Source organism: Ranitomeya variabilis, chromosome 1 (assembly GCF_051348905.1).
Source record: "Ranitomeya variabilis isolate aRanVar5 chromosome 1, aRanVar5.hap1, whole genome shotgun sequence".
Lineage (NCBI taxonomy): Eukaryota > Metazoa > Chordata > Amphibia > Anura > Dendrobatidae > Ranitomeya > Ranitomeya variabilis.
Window position 1 is genome coordinate 163,424,792 of NC_135232.1, and position 21,501 is coordinate 163,446,292.

The 21,501-nt window shown below is 44.4% G+C and overlaps 1 protein-coding gene across 1 annotated transcript in view; it reads left to right on the plus strand.

The window, feature by feature from the left end:
• CAMK4 (calcium/calmodulin dependent protein kinase IV) overlaps positions 1–21,501 on the plus strand; it is a 354,738-nt gene that overhangs the window by 287,283 nt on the left and 45,954 nt on the right. Inside the window, exon 7 of the mRNA XM_077290272.1 lies at positions 5,691–5,765. Within this exon, the coding sequence (XP_077146387.1) occupies positions 5,691–5,765 (75 nt within the window). The remainder of the gene's footprint in view (positions 1–5,690; positions 5,766–21,501) is intronic.

Consider the following 21,501-nt stretch of genomic DNA (forward strand, 5'->3'; position numbering starts at 1 on the left):
TGTATAGAATTACACTAACTAGACAGACAGGTAAACAGACAGGGATAAAAGAAAACTACAATCATACAAATACCCCCCACAAATCAAGAGAGTGGAAATCAAGGGAGCAGTAGGAGGGGTAAACTAAATGGGAGAGGAATAGGATAAACACTCAATACCAAATTCACGCAGATATCTTCTGCAAACTACACCAACCGAATGCTACTAATTCAGAACTCTCCTTTACCATCAAACCAGTAATTTGTAACTATCATTGGCAACAACCAAGTGCCAGTAGTGAGCACACATACCCAAGGGGAGTGGCTATCACAGAACAGCTGAGACAATTCATAATGGAAAGCTACAGAAAATCAACTGAACTGATTAATTCTTGCAATGACAGAGCAAGGAAAACTTGTACTGTTTAATAAGATGGTGAAGCAGTTCTTATCAGTGCAGGAATTCGTGTAACCAGGCACCACAGTCTTCGGGCCCCTCTCTGTCATGGTATCTCCATGACAGTTGTATTACAGTGCAAAATGGGCAGGCTAAATTTATTACTTTCTTTAACCCCGGAGCTTTTTTTGGTTTTGCGGTTTCGATTTTTGCTCCCCTCATTCCCAGAGCCATAACTTTTTTATTTTTCTGTCAATTTGGCCATGTGAGGGCTTATTTGCAGACTTGTGAATTTGCACATTGCACGCAGTGCACACTGTGAGAACTCTCCAGTGTTGGGAACATTTTTTGACTATGGGCCTAAGAACTAACAGGCAGGTAGTTGCTAACCACCTGGCTTTATGCCTGGTACCAATCTCTGCCAGCTCAGAACATTCACAGACCACTCCTGCCAGCACTTGAGTTGCTGCACGTCAACAAAATAGCTCTTTTTCCTCCACTCTGCTCTGTTGATAGGACATGACTGCTGATGTAATGATAATTGACAGCCGGCTCCACCCTGTCTGAAAGTAAACTTGGCACTCACATGTGAAGACGGTAGTTTATTTTATTTGTGCAGGCAATCCAAAACAGACATTTTGGTCTGAAAATGGACCTTCTTCAGTAACACAGATTGTACAGGTAAAAGGAAATCAGAAGTGACAGAGCAAGTGACAGGCAGCAGCTGCAGTGGAGGTGGGAAGCCAGCTGGCAATCAGCCTTACGACAGCAATCATGCCCCAACGACAAAGCAGCTCAAGAGAAGAAGAGCTTCTTTGTTGACATGGAGCTGCTGAATCACCGTCAGGAGCTGTCAATGACCCCCCTGAGCTGGCATCGGGTAAAGCAGGCAGGTAGTTACCTCTGTTAGCAATTACCTGCCTGTTAGTTCTTAGGCACATAGTAAAAATAATAAAATAGTTCATGTATTTTGGGCTAAAAATAATTTTGTAATTGGGTTTCCTTAAAAATTTGGAATTGTTTCCCTTTTATAGCCTGTCTGCTGTTGACTGCAGAATGACTTAACTGAGAATCTATCAGTAAGTCCTCTATTATGACACTAAGGGGAGTTTGTAATTCTTTTATGATATTTGTTCTTAGCTCTGCTTGGTTGATATATTACCACAGACCACTTAAAAGTTGAATGTGCAAGAAAACAAGGAGCCTGTAAAACCAAACAATGCCAAAAATGATTTTTAGCCCCAAATACAAGCAAAAAAATAAATTGTACCCAAAGGTGGACAACCCCCTTTAATGAATTTGGTGCATCTTTCTCCATTAGACTCTGTAGTAAGACTGGAATAAAAAAACACCTGTCCTGACTCCTGAGGAATCTGGCCGTTAGCATGTGAGATTAATGTAACTTTGCTACTGGCTTTACCAGCAAAGCTGATTGAGTCTAATTTCCCTGACCTGTACCGAAACCACAACTGCATTGTAAGACGTTTAATTTTAGGTTTACTATCATCGATTGATCGAATTTCCTTTGCTCTGCTCTCCGTACCTGACCCTTCTGCTCTCTTCTGCATGATGTTTTCTAAGAACTGAACTGAATCAGAGTCAGAAGTGTTCTATCTCTGCTGCAGATCAGGAAACGTGTAATCACAGGCATCTGCTGCTAGAGAAATGATCAAATCTCATGATAACCGTATGAATGTCTGAAAGCAGGCACAATAGTGTAGTCTATTTATTAGAATGTGGATTATATTTATTATGTGGTTTTTTTCGTGTTTCCCTGTTCATCTTCATCATACAAATTGATGACATGATTCATTTATCATGTAGATTTAATTCAGTTTTTTTCTGCCCAAGGTAATTTTCCCATCTAAAATTTAAAAAAGAACAGGACAAGCAAAATATTTTGCATTAATATATTCAATCACCTTATGCAAGTCAGCCTGTGATTGACATAAAGTGTGTCTAAATAATTATCATCAATGATCTTTTAATAGATAGATGTTGGGATTCTTGCCTAGTCAGAAAGTAAAGCCAGGAACATTAGCAGCTTTATGTCGTGTTGGCAGGGCTGCCACCAGGAATTTTCGGGCCCCCTTGAGACTGCACCCAGGCTCAACCCCAGCTCTGCCTCCACGAACCTTCTACAGTCCCACCATCCGCTCTTGGAAAAACTCCACTTCTGCACCACGTCCTCACCAATCACACATTAACCTTTCCCATCGAACACCCATACATAGCAGCTTTTGTTTTGGCTAAAAAAAATTTAAACTGCCACCACAGCAAGGTGGACTCTTTTTGCCGGGTCCTACTTTACTCTAACTTATTAAACCTTTGTTAAAATATCCAATACTCTTTTTAGGTATATTTTTATTTATTTTTTTAAGGGATTGAGTCACATACGGTTTTTAAATGAAAAATAATACCACATACATTGGACAAATACCGTCACACCATGGCCGGACCACATATTACCACCTCATAGTGACCGAATAATATCATCTACAAGGGACGAAAACAGCCACACCATAACCAGACCACATAGTACCACCACATAGTGACCGAATAATACAACATACATTGCACAAATACAGCCACACCATGACCATGAATAATATCATCTACAAGGGACGAAAACAGCCACATCATAACCAGATCACATATTACCACCACATCATGACTGAATAATACCACATACAAGGAACAAATAGTGCTACACCATGATCAGACCACATATCACCACCACCTAGTGACAGAATAATACCACATACAAGGGACAAATGCCGGCACATCATGGCTGGACCACATATTACTACCACAGAATGACCGAGTAATACCACATACAAGGGACAAATACTGCACCGTCATGATCAGACCACATATTACCACCACTTAATGACTGAATACTACAAAAGCGACCGTCAACCTGTACAGTAACAGGACCCACCACTGAAAACAGTAACCACAAAAATAAAATACATCACAGCAGTAATAATATTTCTTATTAGCCCCGACAGTAATAATGTCCCACATCCTTCTTTCATATGTACTCGATTCTGAACCCCACGTGTCTCATTCCTGGCCCTACATGTTCTCCAATTCCTGACCCCATATGTTCTCCCATTCCAGGCGCATGTGACTCCATCCTGCCCCCATGTCTTTCCATACTTCCCCATGTGTCTCCATACTGCCCCCATGACTCTCCATACTGCCCCCATGTCTCTCCATTCTGCTCCATGTCTCTATTCTGCCCCCATGTCTCTCCATTCTGCCCCTATATTGCAGCCTTACAAAAAAAAGTAAAAAGAAAAAGTTTCTCCTTACCTGGTCACTGTCCAGCGGTGTCCTCTCCCTGATTAATCTGAGCCGCAGACATTCTGGTGCATGGCAGTGACGTCATAAGCCCACAACGTGCGTGCTGACGTCAGCTGCCAGTCTGTGATTGCCTGGCGGTTGTTAACTATTGACGTGCGCTAAGGGTTCCTGCACGTCAATATAGATTTTAACTGAAGGTGTGTCCGAGTACATATGTTCAGTTATTGGACCGGCAGAATCCTGGCGCTGGGGCTCGGTGAGCAGAAGAAGGGGGCCCGGTACTGCCAGTAAGGGCAGTAATGCACTGATGATGGCCCTGTCTGTTGGTGTGCAGAATTCCTTATATTATTACTATGTACAGTTTTACATTAATGGCTTTTAAGGAATAGTTTATAACAACCAAGTGTGTGTGGACTGAGATCATCATGTAAATTTTAATTTCTTGAGTGATTTGTAATGATTCTATCCTGAATTTAATGTGGGAGCATTGCAGCTGGGTGTGGGTGTTTTCGTTTGTAAAGATGATTTCCGAAATAAGGAGTTGTAGGTCCATTTTCCTATAACAAATACAAGAAGCACTCTATCACTACACAAGTAAAAATGTGATCCAGTCACAGAATTAAGTTTACGACACTGATACAACTAATAGAATATCAGAACCAGTTTAACTACTGAAATGGCAACAAAACTAATCTTACCATATCAATATGAGAATGAAACCAAATCACAGTTAAAGGATACAGTCACATTTGGAAATGTGTATGATTTGGAAATTACTGTATTTTCAAAAGGATGCATGTTAAGAAAAATGCAGATTTTATACTGACAAAATCCGGGATAGAAACAAAATGAGCATATACCCTGCTGTAAGTAAATAAGAGCAACAGTGAATATAAATAAATAAGGTACTTAGTTAACACCGTTTTTGATCAAACAAAGCGTAAAAGCCATCCCACCACCGTCAAACTGAACCCAAATTCCGGATGGTCCTAACCTCTAGTATTAAAATCTTACCATTAGTGATGGGTGGAGACCTGTGGATGTTTGGGTCCATCGAGTTCAGCCAAACTTTAAAAAAAAGTTTGGTTCGGGTATCAGAACGATACCCAAAATCGAATCTAGACCCCTTTCAAATGCAAGTCACAGCGCTGCCGGTCACAGCGCCACCAGTCACAGTGCTGCTGTTCCCACGCTGTGACACAGATGACAGCATGTGTGACAGCACCTGTGACCAGCAGTGAAAATGTTACCACCTTTTACAAACGTCGACTGATGAGAGTACTAATCTCATCATCATACGCCTGGTTTTGTTGATAACAGAGAGAGCAGGCATACGATGATGAGTGTATTCACAAGCTGGCACCTGTCCATTTAGGTAATAAATAAATAATTTAAAAAAACGGTGTGGAGTCCCCTTTAATTTTCATATACAACTGAGCCCCCGATGGCTGGGGGCTGATGTTAATATTCTGGAAAGGGGCCAATAGCCATAAAGGTTCCCAGGCTATTAATATCAGTTCACAGCTGTATGCTTAGCCTTTACTGGTTATTATATGGAAGACCCCCCAAAAAAATGATGTGGGGTCCCCCATATAATTAATAACCAGCAAAGGCTAAACAAGACAGCCGCAGGCTGATATTAATAGCCTAGGAAGGGGCCATGGATATTGGCCCCTCCCAGACTTTTGACCACTGTATAGTTCTACATTTGGACTAACTAGCAGTCAGCCTCTGTATCTGCTGTGAACCGTAGGACATAGACCATGGCCAAGGTTTGGGTTAGAACGAAATGTTAATGCTGGCCGCCCATTCTATCTTCATATGTTGACTTATAAATAAAACTTAAATCTTAACTGCATATCTGAGTGCCATGGGATGTCATACTATTGTATATTTTATAGACCACTTGCATGGGAATTAGTATCCCTTGTAATCCATGTCATATTTTTTCTGTAAAGTTTGAAAAATGGATTTGAAAATAATCTTGTCTTATTATGATTTTCCAGCCGACTTTGGACTTTCAAAAATTGTGGATGACCAAGTGACAATGAAGACAGTGTGTGGAACCCCAGGCTATTGCGGTGAGTAAGAAGCTGCACTGTACGTGGTTGTATTTCTATTAGAATTATGGGTAGAGGGCTGAAGTCCCATGTACTAGTGAAGGACTAATAGGATGGTATATTCCAAGTGTATATTACCCCGAAACATAGAACGGTAAGCATACCTGTAGCGCCCCCACTGCCGCAGGGCCGAGGGGTACCCGGTACCGGGCCTCTGAGTCTCTGTCCTGGGGTTGTCACGGTGGCTAGACCCGGTCCGTGACCCTGCTGAGGGGCGCCCAATGAAAGGTGTGGGTGGTGATGATGTTATGGTGCGATGCAGGTCGCAGTGTTGTGAAATTGGATTCTGGGCTCCCCCGGTGGCCACTTGTGGAATTGAACTTGTGTGCATCATCCCCTCTGTTCACCTGCTCCTATCAGGATGTGGGAGTCGCTATATAACCTTGCTCCTCTGTCAGTTTCTTGCCGGTCAACAATGTAATCAGAAGCCTTCTGTGCTTGTTCCTGCTACTAGACTACTCCCAGCTAAGTTGGACTTTTGTCCTTGTGTGTTTTTGCATTTTGTTCCTGTTCACAGCTGCTGTTTCGTTACTGTGTCTGGAAAGCTCTTGTGATCGGAAATTGCCACTCTGGTGTTATGAGTTAATGCTAGAGTCTTAAAGGAATTTCTGGATGGTATTTTGATAGGGTTTTCTGCTGACCATGAAAGTGTCCTTTCTGTCTTCCTGCTATCTAGAAAGCGGACCTCGATTTTGCTAAACCTATTTTCATACTACGTTTGTCATTTCATCTAAAATCACCGCCAATATATGTGGGGGCCTCTGTCTGCCTTTTGGGAAAATTTCTCTAGAGGTGAGCCAGGACTGTCTTTTCCTCTGCTAGGATTAGGTAGTTCTCCGGCTGGCGCTGGGCATCTAGGGTTAAAAAACGTAGGCATGCTACCCGGCCACTTCTAGTTGTGCGGCAGGTTTAGTTCATGGTCAGTATAGTTTCCATCTTCCAAGAGCTAGTTCTCATATATGCTGGGCTATGTTCTCTCGCCATTGAGAATCATGACAGTTTGACCGGCCCAAAAAAGGGTTAAATTACTGGCTGAGAAAGGAGAGAAAAAAGAAGTCTGCTACAATTTTTATTTTTTATTTTTTCCCTCTAGTTCTGAGTGTGCTCTTAATTGAATCACTTGCTAGTCTGCCTATACTGCAGCCTTCCTCTCTTTCTCTCCTTCTAATCCTTGAATGGCTCTGTGTTCACCTGTTTCAAATGGATCTTCAGAGTGTAGCTACAGGTTTGAATAATCTCGCCACAAAGGTACAAAATTTGCAAGATTTTGTTGTTCATGCACCTATGTCCGAGCCTAGAATTCCTTTGCCTGAATTCTTCTCGGGGAATAGATCTCACTTTCAAAATTTTAAAAATAATTGCAAATTGTTTTTGTCCCTGAAGTCTCGCTCTGCCGGAGACCCTGCACAGCAGGTCAGGATTGTAATTTCCTTGCTCCGGGGCGACCCTCAAGACTGGGCTTTTGCATTGGCACCAGGGGATCCTGCGTTGCTCAATGTGGATGCGTTTTTTCTGGCCTTGGGGTTGCTTTATGAGGAACCTCATTTAGAGCTTCAGGCGGAAAAGGCCTTGATGTCCTTGTCTCAGGGGCAAGATGAAGCTGAAATATACTGCCAAAAATTCCGCAAATGGTCTGTGCTTACTCAGTGGAATGAGTGCGCCCTGGCGGCGATTTTCAGAGAAGGTCTCTCTGATGCCGTTAAGGATGTTATGGTGGGGTTCCCTGTGCCTGCGAGTCTGAATGAGTCCATGACGATGGCTATTCAGATCGATAGGCGTCTGCGGGAGCGCAAACCTGTGCACCATTTGGCGGTGTCTACTGAGAAAACGCCAGAAAATATGCAATGTGATAGAATTCTGTCCAGAAGCGAGCGGCAGAATTTTAGACGAAAAAATGGGTTGTGCTTCTATTGTGGTGATTCAACTCATGTTATATCAGCATGCTTTAAGCGTACTAAGAAGCCTGACAAGTCTGTTTCAATTAGCACTTTACAGTCTAAGTTTATTCTGTCTGTGACCCTGATTTGTTCTTTGTCATCTATTACCGCGGACGCCTATGTCGACTCTGGCGCTGCTTTGAGTCTTATGGATTGGTCCTTTGCCAAACGCTGTGGGTATGATTTGGAGCCACTGGAGGCTCCGATACCTCTGAAAGGGATTGACTCCACCCCATTGGCTAGTAATAAACCACAATACTGGACACAAGTGACTATGCGTGTTAATCCGGATCACCAGGAGGTTATTCGCTTTCTGGTGCTGTATAATCTACATGATGTTTTGGTGCTGGGATTGCCATGGCTGCAATCTCATAACCCAGTCCTCGACTGGAGAGCTATGTCTGTGTTAAGCTGGGGATGTAAAGGAACTCATGGGGACGTACCTTTGGTTTCCATTTCATCATCTATTCCCTCTGAGATTCCTGAATTCTTGTCTGACTTTCGTGACGTTTTTGAAGAACCCAAGGTTGGTTCACTACCTCCGCACCGGGAGTGCGATTGTGCCATAGACTTGATTCCGGGTAGTAAATACCCTAAGGGTCGTTTATTTAATCTGTCTGTGCCTGAACACGCTGCTATGCGAGAATATATAAGGGAGTCCTTGGAAAAGGGACATATTCGTCCTTCGTCATCTCCCTTAGGAGCCGGTTTTTTCTTTGTGTCTAAGAAAGACGGCTCTTTGAGGCCGTGTATTGATTATCGACTTTTGAATAAAATCACGGTTAAATATCAATATCCGTTACCACTGCTTACTGATTTGTTTGCTCGTATAAAGGGGGCCAAGTGGTTCTCTAAGATTGATCTCCGTGGGGCGTATAATTTGGTGCGAATCAAGCAGGGGGATGAGTGGAAAACCGCATTTAATACGCCCGAGGGCCATTTTGAGTATTTGGTGATGCCTTTTGGTCTTTCAAATGCCCCTTCAGTCTTCCAGTCCTTTATGCATGACATTTTTCGCGATTATTTGGATAAATTTATGATTGTTTATCTGGATGATATTCTGATTTTTTCGGATGACTGGGACTCTCATGTCCAGCAGGTCAGGAGGGTTTTTCAGGTTTTGCGGTCTAATTCCTTGTGTGTGAAGGGTTCTAAGTGTGTTTTTGGGGTTCAAAAGATTTCTTTCTTGGGATACATTTTTTCCCCCTCTTCCATCGAGATGGATCCTGTCAAGGTTCAGGCTATTGGTGATTGGACGCAACCCTCTTCTCTTAAGAGTCTTCAGAAATTTTTGGGCTTTGCTAACTTTTATCATCGATTTATTGCTGGTTTTTCTGATGTTGTAAAACCATTGACTGATTTGACTAAGAAGGGTGCTGATGTTGCTGATTGGTCCCCTGATGCTGTGGAGGCCTTTCGGGAGCTCAAGCGCCGCTTTTCTTCCGCCCCAGTGTTGCGTCAGCCTGATGTTGCTCTTCCTTTTCAGGTTGAGGTCGACGCTTCTGAAATCGGAGCTGGGGCGGTGTTGTCGCAGAGAAGTTCCGACTGCTCCGTGATGAGACCTTGTGCCTTTTTTTCCCGTAAATTTTCACCCGCCGAGCGGAATTATGATATTGGGAATCGGGAGCTTTTGGCCATGAAGTGGGCTTTTGAGGAGTGGCGTCACTGGCTTGAGGGGGCCAGACATCAGGTGGTGGTATTGACTGACCACAAAAATTTAATTTACCTTGAGTCTGCCAGGCGCCTGAATCCTAGACAGGCGCGCTGGTCGTTGTTTTTCTCTCGGTTTAATTTTGTGGTGTCGTACCTACCGGGTTCTAAGAATGTTAAGGCGGATGCCCTTTCTAGGAGTTTTGAGCCTGACTCCCCTGGTAATTCTGAGCCCACAGGTATCCTTAAAGATGGAGTGATATTGTCTGCCGTTTCTCCAGACCTGCGGCGGGCCTTGCAGGAGTTTCAGGCGGATAGACCTGATCGTTGCCCACCTGGTAGACTGTTTGTTCCTGATGATTGGACCAGTAGAGTCATCTCTGAGGTTCATTCTTCTGCGTTGGCAGGTCATCCTGGAATCTTTGGTACCAGGGATTTGGTGGCAAGGTCCTTCTGGTGGCCTTCCCTGTCACGAGATGTGCGAGGCTTTGTGCAGTCTTGTGACGTTTGTGCTCGGGCCAAGCCTTGTTGTTCTCGGGCTAGTGGATTGTTGTTGCCCTTGCCTATCCCGAAGAGGCCTTGGACGCACATCTCGATGGATTTTATTTCGGATCTGCCTGTTTCTCAGAAGATGTCTGTCATCTGGGTGGTGTGTGACCGTTTCTCTAAGATGGTCCATCTGGTTCCCTTGCCTAAGTTGCCTTCTTCTTCCAAGTTGGTTCCTCTGTTTTTTCAAAATGTTGTTCGTTTGCATGGTATTCCTGAGAATATCGTTTCTGACAGAGGGACCCAATTCGTGTCTAGATTTTGGCGGGCATTCTGTGCTAGGATGGGCATAGATTTGTCTTTTTCGTCTGCTTTCCATCCTCAGACTAATGGCCAGACCGAGCGGACTAATCAGACCTTGGAGACATATTTGAGGTGTTTTGTGTCTGCGGATCAGGATGATTGGGTTGCTTTTTTGCCTTTGGCGGAGTTCGCCCTCAATAATTGGGCCAGCTCTGCCACCTTGGTGTCCCCGTTTTTCTGTAATTTGGGGTTTCATCCTCGATTTTCCTCCGGTCAAGTGGAATCTTCGGATTGTCCTGGAGTGGATGCTGTGGTGGAGAGGTTGCATCAGATTTGGGGGCAGGTGGTGGACAATTTGAAGTTGTCCCAGGAGAAGACTCAGCTTTTTGCCAACCGCCGTCGTCGTGTTGGTCCTCGGCTTTGTGTTGGGGACTTGGTGTGGTTGTCTTCTCGTTTTGTCCCTATGAGGGTTTCTTCTCCTAAGTTTAAGCCTCGGTTCATCGGCCCGTACAAGATATTGGAGATTCTTAACCCTGTGTCCTTCCGTTTGGACCTCCCTGCATCCTTTTCGATTCATAATGTTTTTCATCGGTCATTGTTGCGCAGGTATGAGGTACCGGTTGTGCCTTCCGTTGAGCCTCCTGCTCCGGTGTTGGTTGAGGGTGAGTTGGAGTACGTTGTGGAAAAGATCTTAGACTCTCGTGTTTCCAGACGGAGACTCCAGTATCTGGTCAAATGGAAGGGATACGGTCAGGAGGATAATTCTTGGGTCACTGCCTCTGATGTTCATGCCTCCGATCTTGTCCGTGCCTTTCATAGGGCTCATCCTGATCGCCCTGGTGGTTCTGGTGAGGGTTCGGTGCTCCCTCCTTGAGGGGGGGGTACTGTTGTGAAATTGGATTCTGGGCTCCCCCGGTGGCCACTTGTGGAATTGAACTTGTGTGCATCATCCCCTCTGTTCACCTGCTCCTATCAGGATGTGGGAGTCGCTATATAACCTTGCTCCTCTGTCAGTTTCTTGCCGGTCAACAATGTAATCAGAAGCCTTCTGTGCTTGTTCCTGCTACTAGACTACTCCCAGCTAAGTTGGACTTTTGTCCTTGTGTGTTTTTGCATTTTGTTCCTGTTCACAGCTGCTGTTTCGTTACTGTGTCTGGAAAGCTCTTGTGATCGGAAATTGCCACTCTGGTGTTATGAGTTAATGCTAGAGTCTTAAAGGAATTTCTGGATGGTATTTTGATAGGGTTTTCTGCTGACCATGAAAGTGTCCTTTCTGTCTTCCTGCTATCTAGAAAGCGGACCTCGATTTTGCTAAACCTATTTTCATACTACGTTTGTCATTTCATCTAAAATCACCGCCAATATATGTGGGGGCCTCTGTCTGCCTTTTGGGAAAATTTCTCTAGAGGTGAGCCAGGACTGTCTTTTCCTCTGCTAGGATTAGGTAGTTCTCCGGCTGGCGCTGGGCATCTAGGGTTAAAAAACGTAGGCATGCTACCCGGCCACTTCTAGTTGTGCGGCAGGTTTAGTTCATGGTCAGTATAGTTTCCATCTTCCAAGAGCTAGTTCTCATATATGCTGGGCTATGTTCTCTCGCCATTGAGAATCATGACATCGCAGTAAATAATGAGGACACCAGGTTGCAGTCTCTTTACCTCTTTACTGAAGGCTTCAGGATCCTCAGTTCGGAATACGGTTAACCGGGCTGCGCAAGTCCGGCCGGTCCGATGGCACCTCCCGAGTTCCCTTTGCAGGTGGAAATCTGTGCCTACCTTCTAGCGCTTGTGTGTTGTGGTCCTCCCCTGCTGTGCTTACGGGATAGTCCCCACAACTGTTGTGTCTGTTTCTGAAGTTCCCTCACAACTCGATTATGATGTTTTTCTTCGTCCCCCAGATGATATGGCTAGGACGCACCCGTATGACGGGTAGGCTCGGAGCTCTTCCTGGACCCTAGTGTCGCCCCTCTCCTGTTGTTGCCCCCTATGTCTTCTTAGGTGATTTGGGTGAGACAGCCCGCCTATAACTGACTGTCCTGCCGTAGGTTTGAAGTTAGGCCTGGAGCTATATACTTCCTCGGGGTTCCGGCCACCGGCTGCGCGCCTCAGTAGGATGTTGCCTCGCCTTACAGCACGACTCCTACTGGTGTTTCTCCTTGTTGCGTTGATCTCGTTTCTCACTCAGCACAATAAACCTCGCTTCTTGTCCTTTCTTAGGGTACCGCCGCGATCAGGTGCAGGCGCGGTCCCGTAATGTTCTCTCTGTTCGCTAGGCCTCTGTCAGGATCCCACCCCTGACAGGGACCCCCCTGAATCTTCCCCTGCAACACCCTCTGCCACAGGATGTTGCCTGGTTCCAACCCAGTCAGCTTTCTCTCTAACTTCCTATCCAACTCCCAGTTTTACCAGATTGTGAGGAGTGGCCTAATACATAGCACCCTTAGCTCCCCCTGGAGGCCAGACTGTGAAGTGTATTGGTGTCTGTGATACCTGGTCAGGTGAACTCCTTCAGTGCCATCAGACGTACCATAGCCCCCCTTAGCGGCGGAGCATCAGTACTGCAACGCCCAGGACTCTGGGGCGCTGCATACCCACATGTGCAAAAAAAATCACTTTTTTTTGTTTTGCTTTGAAGCACTTTTATCAAAAGTTCGAGAGCAGTACCACAATGTAGGAGCATTTTTGAGCCACTTTTGACTCGTGAATCATTTTATCCCTTTGAAAAATAATGTAATATCTGAAATTGCTTTGGGCATATTTTTAATTGAAATCTACAAGTCATCAAAACTTTCAGTTTTTTAATGATCCAGCGATATTACATTATTCTTGATTTTCCATGCTTATTAGGAATCTGAATTATTACAATTGGCGCACATTATTCCGCTCTATGTTTCTGCACTTACTATGTATTTTACTACTGATGTTCCTCAAAAAATTTGTTGTGACAACAGATGGCGAAGCAATAGTCTGATGAATGTACACTAATAATTCCATTAGCCAGGGCAGATTTGTCCGGAACTAAAAGGTCAATGTTTGCAGCCCAGAAATTGATATTATCATGTGGGTATAGAAAATAATAAAAGAAATTCAATGTTTTGTGGATTTGTTTTACATAACACAACAAGAAGTGAACCTTTCAGGACAATTTCTTTTTTACTTCAGTGCATGTATTTGGGGCTAGAAATCATTTTTTTCAATTTGATTTTAAAATTGAGAACCATTTTGCTTTTACAGGTTTTGTTTCTCCACACATTCAACATTGATGTGATCTGTGGTCATACATGAAATGAGTAGAGAATAGCTAAACAAGACAGATAAAAAAGCTACAAATGCTAACATTGGACAATCAAAATGAACGCACAGAAGGATTCTCAGTTAACCCTTTCTGCAGCCAATGCAATACAGAGGCTGTAGAATGCAAACAGAATGTCAAGTAAAAGAGCAAAATAGAAATCTAAATCAAATCAATATTTGGTGTGACCCCCCCTTTGCCTTCACAAAGTATTTGAAGGGAGGTTTTTTCAAACATCTTGAAGAACTAACCGCAGATCTGCTGTTGATGTAGACTTGTGCAAAACCTTCTGTCTCTTCATGTAATCCCACACAGACTTAATGATGATGATTTCTTTATGATAAAGATATTTCCTAATGATATTGGCTGTATATTTGGGGTCATTGTTCTGCTGTAGAAAGAATTGGAGACAATCAGATGTCTTCATCATGGTATTATATGATGTATAAGTGTCTGCCTGTAGTACTCAGTATTAAGAACTATTGTACATTAATCTTGACCAAATTCACAACACCATTTACTGAAATACAGCCCAAAACTAGCAAAGAACCTCCACCACACTTCACCGTTGCCTGTAGACACTCATGATTGTACCGTTCCCCAGCCAAAAATTTTACACTAGATGGTGGCCCGATTCTAACACATCGGGTATTCTAGAATATGTATGTACGTATATAGCAGCCACATAGTATATAGCACAGGCCACATAGTATATAGGAGCCATGTAGTATATAGCAGACAAATACTACGTGGCCTGTTCTATATACTATGTGGCTGCTATATACATACATACATATTGTAGAATACCCGCTGCGTTAATACAGGCCACGCAGTATATAACAGTGGCCACGCAGTATATAACACAGCTCAAACAGTATATAACACAGCCCACGCAGTATATAACAGCCACGCAGTATATAACACAGGCGACGTAGTATATAACACTGGCCACGTAATATATAGCACAGCCCACGCAGTATATAGCAGCCACGCAGTATATAGCACAGTTACATTGTTGCATATGTGGATACACGTATATGCTGTGCTGAACTACATATAGGCCGGTATATAAGGCACTTTTTGGTATTTGCCATTGCGATTTTGCACATTTTTGCAGTTTGCACACATACCATTGCACCTTATCTTTTACACATGTGATATGATTATTATCAATCACTCTTACTGATTAAACTAATATAAGTTACGGTATATATGTGATATAAACATCTTTTCATATGTAATATATATATCACACATTTTTTAGTTTTTTTTGTGATTGTTTATTTAAAGTTTTTTGAAATATACACTATTTAGAGGGATACACTACCTTTATATGTAGATATATATAAACATAAACTGAGTCAGCCTCTACCAATTTTTAATTACATTTTTTTTGTTCTGTTGTGCGCACAATGTGTTATACTGTATTTGCCAATTACATATGATAAAGGCATTTTAAATCTATTTCCTGCTTGGTGGTTTTTCTGGGCATTTCTGTATATTGGTTGTGGTTGTCCTTTCCCCCTTATGTAAGTGGTCTCTCCACACTGTCTCTCCATAGAGCACCAATCACTGGCATATGTTATAAAATACAAATTGTACCAATACTGCTGGTTTATTGAGTTATCACTGGTGAAAGTGGTTGGTATATCTGTGGTTGCATTTAAGCAGTACATAGCAGCCACGCAGTATATAGCACAGCCCCCGCAGTATATAACACTGGCCACATAGTATATAATATAGCACAGAGATGTAGTATATAACACAGCCCATGCAGTATGTAACACAGCCCACATAGTATATAGCAATGTGGGCACTATATGCGTGGTTAAAAAAGACTTAAAATAAAAAATAAACATATACTCACCTTCCAAAGGCCCCTTGAAGTCCTGGCGCCTGTGTGCGGTGCACGCGGCAGCTTCCGGTCCCAGGGTTGGTATGAGCGTAGGACCTGTGATGACGTCGCGGTCACATGACCGTGACGTCAGGGAAGGTCCTTCTCGCATAGTATCTTTGGCACCGGAACCTGCCGCTTGCACTGCCAAGGACAGCGGGCGACATCGGAGGGTGAGAATAACCTTTTTTTTTATTCTTATTTGTAACATTAGATCTTTTTACTATTGATGCTGCATACGCAACATCAATAGTAAAAAGTTGGTCACACACGGTTAATAGCTGCGTAACCGGAGTGCGTTACACCGCGCTCTGGTAACGCTGGCATTAACTCTGTGTGAGGGCTGACTGGAGGGGAGTTTGGAGCGGGCACTGACTGCGGGGAGGAAAGAGTGGCCATTTTGCTGCCGGACTGTGTCCGTCGCTGATTGGTTGTAGCAATGGTCATGGGCGTTTTGCCACGACCAATCAGCAACTTGGATTTCCATGACAGACAGAGGCCGCGACCAATGAATATCCGCGACAGACAGAAGGACAGACGGAAGTGACCCTTAGACAATTATATAGTAGATTTTGACTCATCAGTCCAGAGCACCTGTTGCCATTTTGTCTGCTGCCGCGTTCCAATGTTTTTGTGCATAGTTGAGTTAGTTGGCCTTGTTTCCATGTTGGAGGCATTGTTTCTGGTTGCAATTCTTCCAAAAAGACCACTTCTGGCCAGATTTCTCCAAACAGTAGATGGGTGTAGCTGAGTCCAACTGGGTCCTACCAATTCTGAGCTAATGGCACTGCTAGACATCCTCCGATTTTGAAGGTAAATAAACATGCTCCATCTTTCGTCTTGGCCAACCATGGTCCTCAATGTTGCCCATTTCTTGGTTTCCTCAATGCTGAGAGATACAGGAAGATACTTATCCACCATGCAGTGCTATTTGGGAGGCATCTGATTAGCTCCAACAGCTGCAACAGAACAATGACCCAAAACATAAAATCAGCACTATCATAAGCATAAAGAAGAACAAGGAGTCCTGGAAGTGATGGTATGGCCTCCACAGATCACTGATCTCAACATCTTCAAGTTTCTCTGTGATTACATAAAGAAACAGAAGAATTTCCATAAGTCTACATCCACAGAAGATCTGCTGATAAAATAGATATTTTGTCACATGAACAGCAAATAGTCCAGTAAGTGACACATCGGTGGAATCAGGGTTTCTGTCATTACATTATTCTGCTCCCACATTGGGTGTAAAAGCCTTGTGGTAGATAGACATCACTTTTCTGTTCTGTTAGGCTGTGTTTTCATCTCATTTCTTTGAACTGTACTACTCCTTATATTTGCTATTGGCTCCCAGTTTAAAAAACAAAACTATGGTGTACTGTACTTTCTGTTGTATCAGTGGCAGGTAATTGGAAATTCCCTGGAGCCCTGATTATGAATTGTTATCATAAACTTCATCCTATTAGGAACCTTCCAAAAGTAAAACTTTATTCCAATTATCATATCAATTTCCTTACACAGCGGGTGAAATAAATATTGAACACGTCACCAATTTTCTAAGTAAATGTATTTCCAAAGGTGTTATTGACATGAACTTCTCACCAGATGTCGGTGACAACTCAACCAATCCGCACCGGGAAAGAAATCAAACTGTAGATGTCCATAAATTAAGTTATGTGTAATAATGAGAAACAAAACTTATACTAACCACAGAGCAATACAGGGGACTTCAAGAGGTTTTCACATGAACAAAAGTTAATTTCAATCAATAGATCTTGGAATAAAATATAATTCCCACATTTGGATGTATTTACATAAAATGTTCCTGTGCTGAGATAATCTTATAAATGTGCCCCTGTGTGTACTTTGTAATGGCCGTGTCTCACCGTGCAAGCACATGGTCTGATCATACCACATGTCCTGGGCAGGGGAAAGAGCAAAAGATTATACAGACAGGACAGCAGGGATCAGAAATGATTATTTCTTTGAAATAAAACATTGTTAAAAACGGGCAGTGAAATCTTTTACCTCACAGAAAGAATCAGCTGCGACCTCCTGCTGTAAGGCCTGTATACTGTTTTGGTTCCTCCCCTCCCAGTTGTTAACCCTGTCTGCAGCTAACTCACTGTTGCTGGGCAGAAGATAGACAAACAGCATAACAAAACGTCACAATGCATTATATAACCATCAAATCTTCAAGGAAGTGTGGGCAGCTTCTCACCTTACACATCACAAGGCTTCTGCATTACTTTTGACTGACAGCACTGAGTAGAATCCTCCTGCGTGTGTGCACATGGACGTCTCAGAAGCAGGCACAGCAGAAAAGTATGTATGCACACGCACTGACTCCTGCACTGATGCTGTGCGTGCGCACACTGGAGGGATTCTGTTCAGGCAGCCCTCACTGTTTGCGACTCCTGCACTGATGCTGTGTGCGCACACTGGAAGGATTTTGTTCAGGCAGCCCTCACTGTTTGCAACTCCTGCACTGACGCTGTACATGCGCACACTGGAAGAATTCTGTTCAGGAAGCCCTCACTGTTTGCGACTCCTGCACTGACGCTGTGTGTGCGCACACTGGAGGGATTCTGTTCAGGCAGCCCTCACTGTTTGCAACTCCTGCACTGATGCTGTGCATGCGCACACTGGAAGGATTCTGTTCAGGAAGCTCTCACTGTTTGCGACTTTTGCACTGAAGCTGTGTGTGCGCACACTGGAGGGATTCTGTTCAGGAAGCCCTCACTGTTTGCGACTCCTGCACTGATGCTGTGCGTGCGCACACTGGAAGGATTCTGTTCAGGAAGCTCTCACTGTTTGCGACTCCTGCACTGACGCTGTGTGTGTGCACACTGGAGGGATTCTGTTCAGGAAGCCCTCACTGTTTGCGACTCCTGCACTGACGCTGTGCGTGTGCACACTGGAGGGATTCTGTTCAGGAAGCTCTCACTGTTTGCGACTCCTGCACTGACGCTGTGTGTGCGCACACTGGAGTTATTCTGTTCAGGCAGCCCTCACTGTTTGCAACTCCTGCACTGACGCTGTGCGTGCGCACACTGAAGGGATTCTGTTTAGGAAGCTCTCACTGTTTGCGACTCCTGCACTGACGCTGTGTGTGCGCACACTGGAGTTATTCTGTTCAGGCAGCCCTCACTGTTTGCAACTCCTGCACTGACGCTGTGCATGCGCACACTGGAGGGATTCTGTTCAGGAAGCCCTCACTGTCTGCGACTCCTGCACTGATGCTGTGCATGCGCACACTGGAAGGATTCTGTTCAGGAAGCTCTCACTGTTTGCAACTCCTGCACTGACGCTGTGTGTGCGCACACTGGAAGGATTCTGTTCAGGAAGCTCTCACTGTTTGTGACTCCTGCACTGACGCTGTGGGTGCGCACACTGGAGGGATTCTGTTCAGGAAGCCCTCACTGTTTGCGACTCCTGCACTGACGCTGTGCATGCGCACACTGGAAGGATTCTGTTCAGGAAGCTCTCACTGTTTGCGACTCCTGCACTGACGCTGTGTGTGCGCACACTGGAAGGATTCTGTTCAGGAAGCTCTCACTGTTTGCGACTCCTGCACTGACGCTGTGTGTGCGCACACTGGAAAGATTCTGTTCAGGAAGCTCTCACTGTTTGCGACTCCTGCACTGACGCTGTGTGTGCGCACACTGGAGGGATTCTGTTCAGGAAGCCCTCACTGATTGCGACTCCTGCACTGACGCTGTGCATGCGCACACTGGAGGTATTCTGTTCAGGCAGCCTTCACTTTTTGCGACTCCTGCACTGACGCTGTGTGTGCGCACAGTGGAGGGATTCTGTTCAGGCAGCCCTCACTGTTTGTGACTCCTGCACTGACGCTGTATGTGCGCACACTGGAGGGATTCTGTTCAGGCAGTCCTCACTGTTTGCGACTCCTGCACTCACGCTGTGTGTACTGTTGTGAATTTGGATTCTGGGCTCCCCCGGTGGCTACTGGTGGAATTGAACTGGTGTCCTCATCTTCTCTGTTCACCTGTTCCCATCAAGATGTGGGAGTCGCTATATAACCTTGCTGCTCTGTTAGTTGCTTGCCGGTCAACAATGTTATCAGAAGCCTCTCTGTGCTTGTTCCTGCTCCTAGACAACTACTAGATAAGTTGGACTCTTGTCCATGTTTGTTTTTGCATTTTTGTTCCAGTTCACAGCTGTAGTTTCGTTACTGTGTCTGGAAAGCTCTTGGGAACAGGAATTGCCACTCTGGTGTTATGAGTTAATGCCAGAGTTTTAAAGTAATTTCTGGATGGTGTTTTGATAGGGTTTTCAGCTGACCATGAAAGTGTCCTTTCTGTCTTCTGCTATGTAGTAAGTGGACCTCAAATTTGCTAAACCTATTTTCATACTACGTTTGTTGTTTCATCTTAACTCACCGCCAATACATGTGGGGGGCCTCTGTCTCCTTTCGGGGTATTTCTCTAGAGGTGAGCTAGGACTAATATTTTCCTCTGCTAGCTTTATTTAGTCCTCCGGCTGGTGCTGGGCATCTAGAATCAACGTAGGCATGCTACCCGGCCACTGCTAGTTGTGCGGTAGGTTTAGTTCATGGTCAGCTCAGTTCCCATCTACCAAGAGCTAGTTCCTGTATATGCTGATGCTATGTTCTCTTGCCATTGAGATCATGACAGTTTGACCGGCCAATAAAGGGTTAAAATCCTTGGCTGAGAAAGGAGAGAAATAAGAAGTCTGCTGAGATTTTTTTTTTTTTTTTTTCCTCTTGAGTGTGCTCTTAATTGGACCTCTTGCCAGTCTGTCTATGCTGCAGCCTTTTTTTTTCTTTCTCTCCTTCTAATCTTTGAATGGCTCTGTGTCCACCTGTTTGTAATGGATCTTCAGAGTGTAACTGCAGGTTTGAATAATCTCGCCACGAAAGTACAAAATTTGCAGGATTTTGTTTGTCATGCACCTGTATCTGAGCCGAGAATTCCCTTGCCGGAATTTTTCTCGGGGAATAGATCCGGGTTTCAGAATTTTCGAAATAATTGCAAATTATTTTTGTCCCTGAAATCTCGCTCTGCTGGAGACCCTGCACAGCAGGTCAGGATTGTGATTTCCTTGCTCCGGGGCGACCCTCAAGATTGGGCTTTTGCATTGGCACCAGGGGATCCTGCGTTGCTCAATGTGGATGCGTTTTTTCTGGCCTTGGGGTTGCTTTATGACGAACCTCATTTGGAGCTTCAGGCAGAAAAAACTTTGATGTCCCTATCTCAGGGGCAAGATGAAGCGGAAATTTACTGCCAAAGATTCCGTAAATGGTCTGTGCTTACTCAGTGGAATGAGTGCGCCCTGGCGGCGACTTTCAGAGAGGGTCTCTCTGATGCCATTAAGGATGTTATGGTGGGGTTCCCTGTGCCTGCGGGTCTGAATGAGTCCATGACAATGGCTATTCAGATCGATAGGCGTTTGCGGGAGCGCAAACCAGTGCACCATCTGGCGGTGTCCACTGAGAAGTCGCCAGAGAGTATGCAGTGTGATAGAATTCTGTCCCGAAGCGAGCGGCAGAATTTTAGACGGAAAAATGGGTTGTGTTTCTATTGTGGTGATTCTACTCATGTTATATCAGCATGCTCTAAGCGCACTAAAAAGCTTGGTAAATCTGTTTCCATTTGCACCTTACCGTCTAAGTTTATTCTATCTGTGACCCTGATTTGCTCCTTGTCATCTATTACCACGGACGCCTATGTCGACTCTGGCGCCGCTTTGAGTCTTATGGATTGGTCCTTTGCCAAACGCTGTGGGTATGATTTAGAGCCTTTGGAGACTCCTATTCCTCTGAAGGGGATTGACTCCACCCCATTGGCTAATAATAAACCACAATACTGGACACAAGTAACTATGCGTATTAATCCGGATCACCAGGAGATTATTCGCTTTCTGGTGCTGTATAATCTACATGATGATTTGGTGCTGGGATTGCCTTGGCTGCAATCTCACAACCCAGTCCTCGACTGGAGAGCTATGTCTGTGTTGAGCTGGGGATGTAAGGGGGCTCATGGGGATGTACCTGTGGTTTCCATTTCATCATCTATTCCCTCTGAAATTCCTGAGTTCCTGTCTGACTATCGTGACGTCTTTGAAGAATCCAAGCTTGGTTCGTTACCTCCGCACC